Below are 14,842 nucleotides of genomic sequence, written 5' to 3' on the forward strand. Positions count from 1 at the left end.
AGTCTTGAGTGCTCTTCAAGCCCCTCTCGGCTTGGGTACCCGCGTTGATCCAGACTACCAGACCCCTTTCTACAGCCTGTTCCAGCCTGCTACCTGGCTGCTGCAGCCACAGGCCAAGGTTTTATTCTAGTTCCCTGCAGCGAAACTTACACATTCTACCCATGCGCTCTGCTCAGCCTTTGTAGATATGGACTGTGTCTCTTGGCCTGCGTTGGTAAGTTATTCTCCATGCTTCTGCCCTTTCTCTGTGGCCAGAGGTCAGCCCTGCCACCGGCTGGCTGCCTAGCCGTCTCCTCAGCTGGAGTCCCTGCCAGCTTCCAGGCCGCACTTTAAACCGTGTTCTGCCACTTACTAGTGTCCTTAAGCATCTTTCCTAAGCTGTGGTAACCATGATGACCATCTTCCCCTGAGTCTGCATCTTCTCTGGGCCCCCACACTTGGTCTAGGGCAGCGGTCCCCAGGGATCCGTCTCGTGGGAGTCGACTTTTCCATGGACGGGTGTGAGGGGTGGAGGTGGGGGATGGGGGATGGTTTCGGGATGACTAAAGTGCATTACTTTTATTGTGCATTTTATTTCTATTATTATTACATCAGCTCCACCTCAGATCATCAGTTATGAGATCCCAGAGGTTAGGGACCCCTGCTCTAAGGGATGAAAAACACCAGACAGAGACTGTGATGTGAGAAATCCTTTATTAAACCAGGTGTCACTCCCCTACCTGAGAAGGGACATTTATGTTGCAGACACCATGCCTCCATGCCTCCCTAGGGCTGGGTGTGGCCGTCCCACCCGGCCCACACTTCCTTCTCAGGGCAAGCAAGACACTCTGCTGTCTTCAAGGGGCTGGGTGATGGGGTCAGAGAATTAGGCTGGAGTTTATGTTGACAGCTCGGATTGGGGATTTAAGGTGAGGGTAAAGGTGCAGGTCAGTTTAGAGGTTGGTAGGAATTGGGTTGGCATTGAGGTGAAAGGAAAGTTGAGTTTGACCCAGACTCAGCCAGCCACAGTCAAGCTTCTCACGGTTCCCAAGTTGATGACCCTCCACTGAAAGCCTGGTCCCCAGGCCTCTCCCAAGGCTCCCTCCACCCCTAACCCATCCACCTCTTCCACCCACCTCTCCTAAACAAAGCACACACTCAGAAGCAAACCCTATAACTACTTGGGATTCAGTCCCCGCCCACCCTGCCCAGGTGGGTGGGGTGAGGGGCACAGGGGTGGGGCTTAGCCATGGAAGCCCAGCACCTTGTACTGGGCAGCCATGTCATTCCGGAACAGTTCCAGGGCCTTGCTCATGGCAGCCTGGGCATCAGCACCGAAGTCTGAAGGATGCTTGGCATGTAGAACATGGATGATGGCGTCCGAGATGAACTGCAGGGACAGGAGCAGAGGGGTGCTGGTCACTGGCAGGACAAGCCAGGGGCCAGATGGGAATCAACCCCAGCCCCAGCTTTGCTTTATTGCAGGGCCATTTACTGAGTATTTATTATATATCAGGCACACTTCTGAGCGGCCTCCATGGATTAACTCCTCTAATCCCCACAACCCATGAGATAAGTACAGATGGGATAATAGAGGTCCATCTTAATACAGAGGAGGAAAGGTCAGGCCTTGGGCTTGTGGTCACAGTCACATGGCTTGGTGGGTTGGCTACCCCCACCCCCAACCAGGGGCTTCCCAGGTGGCTCAGAGTAAAGAATCCACCTGCAGTGCTGGAGATGCAGAAGACATGGGTTCAGTCGCTGGGTTGGGAAAATCCCCTGGAGGAGAGCATGGCAACCCACTCCAGGATTCTTGCTTGGAGAATCCCATGGACAGAGATGGGCTACAGTCCCTAGGGTCACAGAATTGGACATGACTGAAGCGACTTAGCATGCATACACGCTACCCCCCTCTACTATGTTCAGGATGTTTTATTGTTCAGTCACTCAGTCCTGTCAGACTCTTTGCAACCCCATGGACGGCAGCACGCAAGGCTTCCCTGTCCTTCACTATCTCCCTGTATGTGCTCAAACTCCTGTCCATTGAGTCAATGATGCCATCTAACCATTTCATCCTCTGTTGCCCCTTCTCCTGCCCTCAATCTTTCCCAGCATCAAGATCTTTTCCCATGAGTTGGCTCTCCGCATCAGATAGCCAAGGTATTGGAGGTTCAGCTCAGGATGAGGACCCAACCTATTACATGGTTCTAATCCAGGATTTTGCAATCAGAAAGTCTAGAAAATACTTCCATGTGTGTGGATTTAATTTTTGCATTTAATGGCTTAGGATGGTGATCTCTTTCAGTAGCCTTTTGGAGGGATAGTGGCGGGAGGGTGATCAGAACATCTTATTTTCTGCGCCAAGCACGGAGCTGGTCCTCAGAAGCATTGGTGGAAGAGAAGGAGAGAGAGGAAGAGGAAAGGGACCAGCCCTATGCTTGGGCCCAAGACTGATCATATGTTACAGCAGCCTCACCATCACTGTTGGCTCTACCATCCACATTGTCATGCCCAGAAAGATGGGTGCAAACATCTCCACAGCACAGGGCTGCTTTAAGGGACTGAGCAACCTTATATAGTAAGAAGCTACTTGCTTTTTCAACAGTTCAGAAAGATTTGATGCCAATTTCAGCCGTGGCCTGTGGACAAGGGGTGTCATTTTACAGAGGCCAGACTGAGGTCATGTTGCAAGTGGATGGGAGAGCTGGAATCTGCACCCAGGGGACTGTGGACAAACAACAGCCAGAGCCAGGGAGACAGAGGCCACCACTGGTGGGTTTGTTCATATTCTCCGGCATCCAGGGTACAAGTGGCCAAAAGCTGATGGGTGGGGGTGAGGGGAGCACGTGCAGGGCAGCCTCAGGAGCACAAATGTCAGCACCTAGTAAACCCCGCTTGGCCAGAAGCCAGGACAGCGCCACAGACACCCACTGCTGGGCATCGGGGGGGACATGTGTTTAATTCCCTTTTAATGTCATAAACGTAACAAAGCCAAGTGAGGGGATGGGCTGACCTAGCGAGAACTTGGAGACCCAGGTTCCAGGCCCAGTTCCACCCTGACCTCCACGGATGACCTCACATGTAAGACAGAGATCCTGACTCCTTTGGGTCCCTCAATTCAGCCTTTCCTGAGTCAACTTCTGAGTCACTAATACTAGGAAAATTGTGGGCTGGGGCAGCTAGAAGACTGAGAAAAGACTTCAGCACCCAGCACCCTCTGGGGCCCCCTTGCTAATGGATGAGAAGGAGCAATTTCTCATGAAGAACATAGACAAAGGTTCCACAGTGAAGGGAACAGCAGACGCGGGGCGCTGTCTTAATTTTTTGCAGTAGCTCAGATGGTAAAGCGTCTACCTGCAATGCGGGAGACCTGGGTTTGATCCCTGGGTCAGGAAGATCCCCTGGAGAAGGAAATGGCAACCACTCCAGTACTCTTGCCTGGAAAATTCCATAGATGGAGAAGCCTGATGGGCTACAGTCCATGGGGTCGCAAAGAATTGGACACGACTGAGTGACTTCACTTCCACTTTCTTTTCAAACTTGTTTTAAGTAGACCCGGTTCTAGTCTGCTAGCTGGCAGTCCTATTTCTAGACCGCACTGGTTTCTCTCTAAGCCTGTCTGCTCCTCCCTGGAGATGGGATCCATCATTCAAGCTGGTTTGTGAGCCCCCTGCCTGTCACTGGGGTTCAAATATGGAAGAAGCCAGGGTCTGACCTTGAGGAGCTCCTGTCCCAGCCAGGAGACAGCTGGGTAAAGAGATAAATTACAATACAGCCGGCAGGCGCCACGGCAGGGCTGAAATAAATGCCTTTGCTGGGGAGGGCTGGCAGGTGGAGCAGCTGACTGCCTCGTGGGCCAGAACTGAAGAGGTGGCTTCTGCGCTGGGCCTTGGAGAATGAACAGGGATTTGCCGAGAGAAGATGGGGAGGCGAAAGCACCATTTGTGCAGAATCCCAGGGGCAGGAACTGTTCCTCATGTCTGTGATGCTGAGATGGGCAGGCAGAATTGTTTGTGTGTGATGCGGGAGAGCAGGTGGGGCTTCTCCGGTAGTTCAGAGGGTAAAGAATCTGCTTACAATGCAGGAGACCTGGGTTCGAGATCCCCTGGAGGAGGGCATGGCAACCCACTCCAGTATTCTTGCCTGGAGAATTCCATAGACAGAGGAGGCTGGACTGACAGGCTACAGTCCAGAGGGTCACAAAGAGTCAGACACAACTGAGTAGCTAACAGTTTCACAGTAACCTTTGGGAGGGCAAGCAGGGGAGCTGGATGGTGGGGCTGAAGACAATGGTGATGGTGGTTGTTCACAGGAGACGTTGCACCATGAGGAATTAAGAGCGCAAGTTCCAGAATAACATAGATCAGACTGTCCCTCCTGGCTTATATGCTGTGTGACTGGGAGCAAGCTACTCAACCTCTCTGAGCCTTCAGTTTCCAAATCAGTAAAGTGGGGATGAGAAGAGTCCCTGCCTGGGGAAGAGAATGCTGTTTACCTGCCCAATGGCCATTTTCACCTTCTTCCTTGTAAGAGAACACTAGTTTGTATTTGGAGTGGCAATAGACTACATTTCCCAGCTTTCCACACAGATAGACATGATCTCATGACTAACTTTTGGACAGTGAGATGTAAATAACACTGTTAGGTGAGATGCCTGGGGTTTCTCAAAAGACAGCCTTTGTCTCTTCCTCCTGCTCTCTGTTTGGAATATGGACCAGAAGGCTGGAGCTCCAGCAGCTATCTTGGACCACGAGTCAACTTTGAGGGTAGACACCATATTTATGCCAAGGATGCCAACACAGAAAGAGCCTGCATCCCCGGTACCTATGGGGCTCCCACACCAGCTCTGGGCTCCTGACCTCTGAACTTCTTTTGTAAGAGAAAAAGACAACACTGAATGCAGTTCCTAAGCTCATGGGGGTAATCGTGAAAGTTCCATGCAGTGACCCATGCAAACTGCTTCTCATAGCCCATCCTAACCAGAAGTTTTCATGACTAACCTTACCTTCACTGCTGCACCAAACTGCCTGTGGCCCCATCCTCGGGGGTGATAGCCTCAGGGCCCTTTATCCCCCAGTTTCCTAGTTCTCCTTCTTGCCATATCCCTCCACCCACTGGGTCTAGACACAGGACTTGAAACTCAGACTCTCCCCAGCCCACCCAACTTCTCAGTCCATCACAGGAGATTCAAGCCAATTGCTTATGCCTTGGACACCTGAGGCGCCCTCTCTTCATCCGTAAAGATGCTGGAACTAATAATTCCCACCCAGAATTAAGCCCCAGCTACTGAACTCCTGCCACATGAGTCCTGTGTATGTCCAACTTGCAGTGGCACAGAGACTAGGAGCTGGGTTTCTGGAGGAATAGAGACCTAGTCTGAATCCTGGTTCTGCTACTTGGTGCCTCTGTGACCAGGGGCAAGCTGCTTAACCTCTCTGTGCCTCAGTTTCCTCATCTGTCGAGAGGGTGGGATAGTGGTGCCTACCCGTAGACAGAAGGCAAGCTGTGTACTTCACAGTCACTTCTCTCTTGGTAATAAGATACTCATTTGGGGGAAAAATATGTTTACTCTCAATGACCCAGGAGGAAGGCCAAGTGGGTAGCAGCCCACTTTACAGATGAGAAAACTGGGGGATAAAGAGGAACAGCATAGGTCACTCAGCAAGTTATAACTGAGCTGGGACTTGAACCCAAATCTCAGGTCTTCGAGGCCTCCCCTTCCATCCTCCCAGCCACCCGGGACCCGCCACTCACCTCCAGGTACTTGACAGGGATCTTGTGCTTGTTGGCATGTGACTCGGCCAGGTGCTTCACCTCTGCCTCATGGTGACCCTTTTTCTTCAGGATACCCCCCAGGGCCGTGAGCACCGTGTTGCCATGCTTCTTCAGGTCCTCGGAGGCCTTCATCTCAGCCTCTGTCTTCAGGTGCTTGAACTTGTCAAATTTCTCCAGGGTCTCGGGATGACCTGTGAAGAGCCTGAGGGGTACAAGGAGGGCTTGAGTTAGACACAGGGGTCAGGAGGTGGCCAGACTCAAGTTCAAATCCACACCCTCCCAGTTGCTAGCTGTGTGACTGTGGCAATTCGCTTCACCTCTCTGTGCTTCAGTCTCCCCATCCAAGGAATAGGGATAACGAGTCCCTCCCTATAGAAGTGTGAGGATTAAATTGAATGAGATGGTATAGGCTGAGGGTCACACAGGAAGTGTCCTATAAATGCTTGCTATTACTATTTTTAGCATCATCATCTGCTTCATTGTTACTGTGAAAGGCTGGAAGGAAAAACATCTGCATGGTACCTGGCCTCGCCCCCATTTGCTCTAAGCTGTTGGGAGCAAAGATGACTAGACGTGTCACCGTGGAGCAGGGAGGAGCACGGGGGCTAAAGGATTTGTGGAGTATGTGCTGTGCGCCAGGCCCGCGCTAGGCTCTCCACTTGCACTTCCCTTTGGTGATGTATTATCCCCATTTTATATATGAGGGAACAGAGGCTAAGGAGTATGAGGTCCTAGCTCAATATCACATAGCTGGGCTGCAGATGAGCCAGACTGAAATCAGGTCTGAGTGACTCAAAATGTAGTCCATGCAGGGGACCATCTCTGCAGCTTCCTGCCCGAGGATCATCCTTTGGCCGCTTAAATACTTCCAGCTTCAGGAGGCTCACTACTCCATGTGACAGCTTTTCTAGTCTGAACAGCTCTCAGGCTCAGAAAGCGCTTGCTTATTTTGCTCTGCCTCCCTGTTTTTCCCAGTACTGACGGTGAGAATCTCTAATGGGAGCCATCTGCCAAAGACCAGGCCCCCACTCTTGCCAGGGACCCAGTGAGCTGGCCGCAGTGATCCAAGGAGTCACCTGTTGCCTCAGACTTCAGTCTTTCATTCTGCAGAAAGGTGGGGATCGTTAAAGGGAGTCATACCTGCCACGGGGAGGAGGGAGAGATTTTTCCCATTTCACTCATGGGCAAAGGGAAGACCACAGAGGTAGGTGACTTTTCCAGGGTCACATGTCTGGTCAGTAGCAGAGCCCAGACACGAACCCACACAAATGGTTCCATAACTCATGCTCTCTCTTTTGTGTTGCACCCGGAAACCTCTGCCAGAGTGACCCTGTCTGCTGGACTTTCCCTCCTCTTGTCTGATGGCTTCAGTTCCTTGAAAGCTTTCTCTTTTGTGATTTCCTGGCTCTAGAACACCCTTAAACCTAACTGCAGACACACTCCAGTGTGCACAAGTGTCTCACGGCACATACCCATAATCACACGTAAGCTCATGCACACACACACACACACACACGGGCATAGCACAGACAGGGAGCGCCCCCTTCCCCCAAGGGCATGTCCCTCCTGCCTTCCCAGAACACCCAGTGCTGCCCACAGCCATGCTCAATGTCACTACCTCATCTGGGGCCCCGGCCAACCCTTCTACATCACTGACAGCTCATCTCCAGCACTTTTCACCTCAGGGTCCCTGAGATCCTGACTATTATTATCTGGCGACAATGATCCTTGAACTCCTGCCTGACAGATGCAAGACCCAGAACCCACAGGTGAAGGTCGGGACACTGGAGGGAGACTCTCTGGGGAAGAAGAGGACCGAGGACCTGGGATCCAAGGCCACCAGGGGTCTGAGACATCTTGGGAGACCCCCGGATGTCTGGGGAAGAGACTAAGCACTGAGAATCATGAAAGCTGAGTTCTGGCCCCAGTTCTGCCTCTGCTGTGATGTTGAAAAAGTCACTCAGCTCCTCTGGGTCTTGGATCAACTATCTTAAACCAAAAAGTTGATTTCTCAGCTTCCAAGTTCTAAGGCTTGACCCCTCCAACCCGGACCTCACCCTACACTCTTAGCACTTGTCAGCCAGAGAGGGAACCCCGGATTTACTTTAACACTGCAGAAAAACCTGGCTTCTGAATGCCCATCAGATCTTCCTTTCTACAGCTGCCTCCCTCCACTGCCCCCAAGCCGGCAGCTGGGAGTCCCTGGGAAGCCACAGAAGGTCCTACCTGGGAACTTGTGACAGTGGCAACTCAGAAAATGAGCAGCTGGAAGGCCCTCACCCTGTAGACATGGGTGGGTGGGGCTTTTCTTCCAGGGTTTCAGAAGCACGCGCTTGCCTTGTGCTTTCATCTTCAATCCTATCGTCAACCTGCCTAGTTTATTACAGGTCAGCGGGAAAGGAGGCCAGTTCCCAGCTGTGCTCTGAGCTGAGACCCAACCAGACACCCACATGAAAGATAGAAGGCGCTCCCAGGCCTGCATAAATTCTTCTCTGCTCTAGAACCGAAGAACCAGACGAGGGTGGGAACGCATCTCTTGTATGCTAAGACTGCGGGACGACGTGGTATAGGGTTCAGGAGTGGCAACGCTGATCCAGGCTGCTGGACTTGAACTCCAGCTTTGGGACTTCAGGCAAGTCACTTAACTTCTCTGTTAAACGTGGGGATTATAATAACGTCCACCTCATGAGGTTACTGTGAGGCTGAAATGAGTTAATATACATGAACACGTAACACAGGGCCTAGCAATCAGTGTGTAACATATTTACATGTTTGCTGTCCTCATCAAAAGCTCTAGGCCACGATCACCATCACCACCATCACCCCCATCATCCTCACCAGCTCCATCATCACCATCCTCACCACCACCATCGTCATCACTAGGATTGGGAATCTTGGGTTCTGTCTGTAGCTGCCATTGGTTGACTGGGACTCTTGAGCCATGTTTCCTCCCGGTGACATGAGACATACTGGCCACCAGCAGTGACTTCCCAATTTTCCATAGCCTCGAAATCCTTTGTTCAAATGCAAAAATAAATAAAGCAGGAAAGATCTGGGGGAAAAGAAGGAAAGGCAGGGGCCCAAAGCCCTCTTCAGCTGCCTCCGCCCTCCTAAAAACCCCCGTTTCCTGGAGCCAGACTCTGCAACTGACCTTCCAGCTATTATGTTCTAGGACATAATGATCACATGCTTGCAGTGAAGCCCTCAGAGTTTTATTAACAGACCGAACAGAATTTGCTATCTGTCATAACCAGAGGAGTGGGAGAAATGACCTTTTCAAGAAGAGTAAGAAAACCCAGGTTCGGCATCTGGAACAGAATCACAAGGTCATTTCTCACAGGGCACCCTGGAAGTCAGCATCCCCTTCTCCCTGTCCCTGGCCCCCAAATACCAAGAGGGCAGAAGCCGTCGGCGTGGTTTCTGCATGTCTTCAGCTTAAGATGTGATGGGGCATCAGGCTGTCTGGGGCCTGCCAGGGGTCGGCAGTCTCCAGCATCACGTCTTGCCCCTGGCTCCTGCCCCTGGCAGTTTTCTCTGATCCACTGGGAAGGGAGGGGCTGTTTCTCCCATGATACGATACCCCAAGTCTCCTTCCAGACCTCCAAGTCACTGACTTAGGGCTGACAGCCCCCAGATCACCTGGGAAAGACTCCTTTTTGGCAAACTGGTCTCCCACTCAGCTACCCTGCCTCCTCTCCAAAAGCAAGGCAGGATCCAGGACTCAAAGAATGCCAAGGCATGGGGGTGGGCAGGGATCTCAGAGACCATGAAGGTAATCCCTCCATTCAACAAATAGGGAAATGGGACCCAGAGAGGATTAGTGACTTGTCCAAGGTCACACAGCAAAGGGAGAGCTGAGGAGTTGATGTCCACTTTGGAGAGTCTTCTGTCCAACCAAATGGGACCTCTTGCAGTGCCAGTAGCCAACTGACAGAGGCATAAGAGGAAAAAGACACAAAGGAAAACCCCAAGATGCCAGTTAGATTCAACAGGGAACTTGACCATCCTTTCTCATGTGTTTTTGGCATGGGCCACTAAGGCTGAAACTCCAGATAATAGAGCTTATAGCTTATGTCTGGGTCATTCTCCCAGACATGGGAGCTGGAAATGGGTGAAGCCTGGGGGAGGCTGAAAGGGTGTCTAAATGGGAGAGGAAAACCTGCTCTGACTCATAAAGAAGGAGAAATTCATCTATAAAGTGTAAAGGACAATCCATTCACTCATGGCAACCAGGGCCCACCTCCTACCAGGCGCAGAAATGTCGATGTACGCTTTTGACTCACGCTGCCCAGAGCATGAGAAAGGACCAGGAGGAGAGGGGAGTCTATCACCACTTGGCGAAGAAGGCAATGAGAACATGAGGTTCTATTTCTGAACCACAGCCACCCTCTGCTTACAAAACTTAGAATTTTGGGGGGTGGGGGGCGGGGAGGGTGTTTCTTTATTCAGGAATCCCTTGCTAAAGAAGGCAAGATGTGCTTGGAGATTATTCTGAGCCTTCAAAAGACATACCCAACATCAAAAGTCAAGATTAGGGACTTCTGTGGTGGCACAATGGATAAGAATCTGCCAGCCAATGCAGGAGACATGGGTTGGATCCCTGATCTGGAAAGATTCCATATACCGCCGAGCAACTAAGCCCATGCCCCGCAACTACTGAGCCCACGCTCTAGAGCCCTAGAGCCGCAACTACGGAGCCTGCGTTCCTGCACCTGGAGCCTGTGTTCCCCAGCAAGAGAAACCACGGCAATGAGAAGCCCATGCATGGCAATGAAGAGCAGCCCCTGCTCACCAAAACTAGAGAAAGCAACAAAGACCCAACACAGCTAAAATAATAATAATTACTATTATTATTATTATACTTTAAAGGGCCCAATTCTAAGCTTCATCTCCAAGAGTTACTGACATCTTTTGGAACTCACTCTATGCCAGGAATTATGCTGGGCCCCTTGGCTGCAGCATTTTATTTAATTCTTACTTCTACTGTATAATGTAGATATTAGGATTCCGCCCCCCCCTCCCATTTTATAGGAGAAGAAACTGAGGCTCAGAGAAGTTATGTGCTTTCCCAAAGGTCACACAACAGCTCGGTGGCAGAGCCAGGTGTAGAACCACATATCTCATCTTGAAGGCCGTGTCTTAATCCTTGGCATTTTACAGACTTTAATGAACTTGTGACTCTGGGGTCATCCTTCCCTTCTTAGGTCCTTTGTGTCCTCATCCATTAGGTGAGGTGAGAAAGACCTCTCAGACCTTTCTTGTTAATTCTAGCTATAATTTTAGGATTCCTTCTGGTGGGCTCTAAGCATCAAGGATTTGATCATCAAAGCTCCTCCCAGCTGCTAGCACAAGTGTGAAATGGATCTGCTTTCCTGATTCCAACCTCTGATACATAAAAACACAGGAGAACCAAGTAGGGGGTTTAACAAAGTTAATTAACACAGCAGCCAACTGGTCAACCCCGGGGCAAACGTTCCACCTTGCAGGCAAGCATTCTTGACCTTGAGGAAGGAGGTGACAGGGGCAGTGGGATTTCTTCCTTTTACCTGATGAGGACCTCCTGCCCATGGCCTGCGACATCAGCCTCCACCTTCCCCCAGGCATTCAGCACCAACTGCCATTCCCCGTCGCTGAGCCCCATGGCGCAGTCTGAAGAAGAGAAAAAGAACAAGGGCGGACTGACTGGGTGTCCTGTCTCCGACAGCTGGGGTTTGAGGCTGCCTGGCCCCAGAGGGATTTTATACCTTCCCAGATGCTTAACAGGGATCACTTGACAGCTCATTCACTCTCTCTCTCCCTCCTCCCCACCCCCCTCTCTCATGTAGGGGTCTAATCTTTTCCTTTCTCTAGCCCTCACATGGAAGCTATTTTGAGGCAGGTGCCATTGTGGGGAGGTAGGCCAACTCAGGTCACGGGTGTGGTGGTGGTGGGGTTGTGTGTGCGGAGAGTGGGGAGGAGGCTGGGCCACTGTTTGGACTCTCAGAGGCCAACAGAAAGGGCAAGGCTAGGGCTGACGCCAGTGGCCTGAAACCCAACTCCCCCTGCTGTCAGCCACCCCAAGAGGACCTGTCATATCTCTAAGCCCAGGGCAGCAGGCACCCTGGCTTGGCCCTGGGACTGTCCTGGCCTTAGCAGTCTCTTTGCCCACCGTCTAGAAGCCCACTTTGCCAGAATGCCTCTCACTTTTCAGAGTGGTGGGAAGGAACCTCGATGGTTTCCTGCTTATAACTGGGTGAACCCAGGCAGATCCATACCCTCTTGGAGCCTGCATTTTCCCACTCCACCCAGAAAGCTCAAATATTGTTCAGATATTTTCCTCTGAAAAATTGTGCGTCATGTGCCCCCTCAAGGCACAATTAACTGCCTGCCCTTTCCACCTATTTGCATGTGTTCCTGTCACACTGCTTACCTCATTGCATCACATTTCTTTGTATCCATACTGGCTTCTCCGTTAGTACCCTAGCACCCAATACTCAGAGACTTTCCCAGGTGCCAGGCTCTATTCTAATCACTTTACATTTGGTAACTCGTTTAGTCTCCCGACAGCCCTATATGATAAATATAGACATTACCCCCACCTCGTGGAGGGGAAGTTAAGGAGATGTGCCACAGTCACACAGATAGCTGATGGAAGAGCTGGGTTTTGAACCAGGAAGTCAGGCCCCTGAATCCGTGCTCCCAAACACTTTACTTTGGTTACCATGTGCAGGAGCTTTGTTTCCTTCATCTGAGTGTTTTGTGGGCCTTGCACAGTGCTGTATACCAAGTTGAACTGAATAAAGGTTCACTGAATTTAAAAGGTGAATGGCCTTCCCAGGAAGGCAAGAGAATGATCAACCTTTATTTTTCATTCATCCATCTTCCCATCCATCCATCCATCCATCAACCCCTCTATCCACTCACCCACCATCCGTCCATCTGTCCATCATCCATCCATCCATCTATCCACCATTCTGCCATCCACCCAACAAACTGTTATAAGGTACCTACTGTGTGTCAGAAACTGCTACATGCTGAGGACACAAACCAGATAAAACACATCGTGGTGTTCAATCTCCTAGGGAGAGAGATAAGTAAGAGGAATAACATTACAGTTCAGTTTATGTGGCGCTATGATCAGGGTCTACACAGAACTTTACAGTTTACAAAGTGCCTCCTCGGGCAAGACTAATCTAGTCTTCCCAATGCCCCAGCAAGGTAGAAAGCATCATCCCATTTTATAGCTGTGGACCATGAGACTCAGCAAGGATAAACATCAGGTGTCCTGGCCACCCTGGGACTGTATTGGACCTGTCAGTTATGACTGCCCTACATACACAGCTCTTTCTAAAGATAACTGCCCTGCCCCAGCCCCCAAGGTCATGTCCTCTCCCAAATTCCGCGGCTAGTCACAGCTGATTGAACCAAGGCTGGGACCTAATTAGAGGCAGCCAATGGCATGGCTCTGTCAAACAGCCAGTGTCTATTAACTACACCAATCAGATCCCCTCTTTAAAATATGAACAGAGATGATTGATAAGAATTGGCTAGGTGGTAGGAAATGCTAGGTGAAAGGGTTCCATGGTTAGCACCAAGTAAGACCCCCAAACTCAGAGCTTCCCCAGAACAACCTTGGGTCTCCATTCTGATTCTGGTAAAGCCTGCTCCCATTTCAGTTCCAGGGTGACCATCACACTTCCTGTGTGACCTTTTGTGTATCATTGAGTGATCCCTGTTTAGATATTGAGTCAGCGGACTCCTAACAACCAAAGAGACCAGAAGCACACAGGCCCCTTCTTGACAATGTGCTCCTGAAACCACACGTGAGGATCCATGTTAACCCAGGACACTGAGTTGGTATATCTCCAGAAGTCATTCAGCTTTCACAGTGAAAGGTTCAGTTGTAAAATGAGTAACTAAGAGACTACCCTGGTGGTCAGGTGGTAAAGAATCTGCCTTCCAATGCTGGGGACGTGGGTTCGATCCCTGGTCAAGGAAGTAAGATCCCGTGTGCCCACTAAGCCCAAGAGCTGTTACTAGAGAGCCTGCACACTGCGACTACTGAGCCCATGCAGGCTGCAACCAGAGCCTGGGGGCCACACAAGAGAAGCCCACGTACCGCAACACAGACCTAGCCGAACATTTGTTCATTTGTCCATTCCCCATCCTGCTACCAAGGGCTGACTCTGTGCCAGGCTCAGGATCAAAGAGAAAGGCCACTCTGAGAGAGTTTGCTGAGGTCTCAGCTCCTAGTCCTGGCTCCTTGCTGGAGGGTGAGCTCATCAGTATGGGAGGGAAGTGCAGAAGGAAGAGCAGAGAGAAGAGCAGAAGCAGCAGCGAGCTGCCCCCAGTCTGAACCAACCCCTGAGGCCCATTGGGGACACCCCTGAAAGAATCAGCATCACTGGTTCCCATTTAAATCCCCAGCCCTGGCTATGCCACTTGCAAAACCCTTCTACCCAGTGCCCTGAGAACCTCAGCACATCCCTGAGGGGCTGGCAGAGCGGGACTCATTGTTATCCCACATGGCTGTTCAGAAACAAAGGCTTGGAGACCTTGTACACCCGCCCGAAGCTGGTAAGCAGCAGAGCTGGAACCAACAGCCCAATCCACAGCCCTTGTCCCATCTCCAGCCTCCTGAGTTTTCCAAGGATGGCCTGAGTACTTAAAATTTCATCAACTTGTTACCAGCACTAAAGTGTTTAATATGAAGCTGTCACCCCCTTAGCAGGCACCCTCATTAACTGGCAAGTTCATGGAAACCCATGGCTTTGAAGTTGATGAACCTTTTAAGTTTTACCTTTTAAGTTAATAGGAGGGACCAACATCTGTTTGTACTTACACGTCTCTGTAACAGAACTGGCGGTACCTAGCAGTTGCTATGGCTACCTGCAGCCACCAGCTTTGTTTGGGGGCTATAATTATCCCTGTGACAGCCTTCTAATAGCCGGGGCAGGGAAACTGGAAAGGCACAGAATAGGAAAGCCAGGCTGCTTCTGCATGCAAAGTTTTCTGCAGCCTTACAAGCTTATGCATACACACATACAGGTGAGTTAGTCTGACACCCAGTGGGGCAGAACTAGATCCCACCAAGGGAGACCTGCCTCTT

The 14,842-nt window shown here is 50.9% G+C and overlaps 1 protein-coding gene across 1 annotated transcript; it reads right to left on the reverse strand.

The window, feature by feature from the left end:
- Window positions 1-674: 674 nt before the first annotated feature.
- MB (myoglobin) lies at window positions 675-11,482 on the reverse strand. The gene is made up of 3 exons (XM_019961276.2): window positions 11,301-11,482; window positions 5,734-5,956; window positions 675-1,369 (listed from the first exon to the last, which is right to left on the reverse strand). Exons 1-3 carry the CDS (start codon window positions 11,393-11,395, stop codon window positions 1,223-1,225), a joined length of 465 nt encoding a protein of 154 aa, XP_019816835.1. The 5' UTR covers window positions 11,396-11,482; the 3' UTR covers window positions 675-1,222.
- Between the last annotated feature and the right edge of the window lie 3,360 nt (window positions 11,483-14,842).

Source organism: Bos indicus, chromosome 5 (assembly GCF_029378745.1).
Source record: "Bos indicus isolate NIAB-ARS_2022 breed Sahiwal x Tharparkar chromosome 5, NIAB-ARS_B.indTharparkar_mat_pri_1.0, whole genome shotgun sequence".
Lineage (NCBI taxonomy): Eukaryota > Metazoa > Chordata > Mammalia > Artiodactyla > Bovidae > Bos > Bos indicus.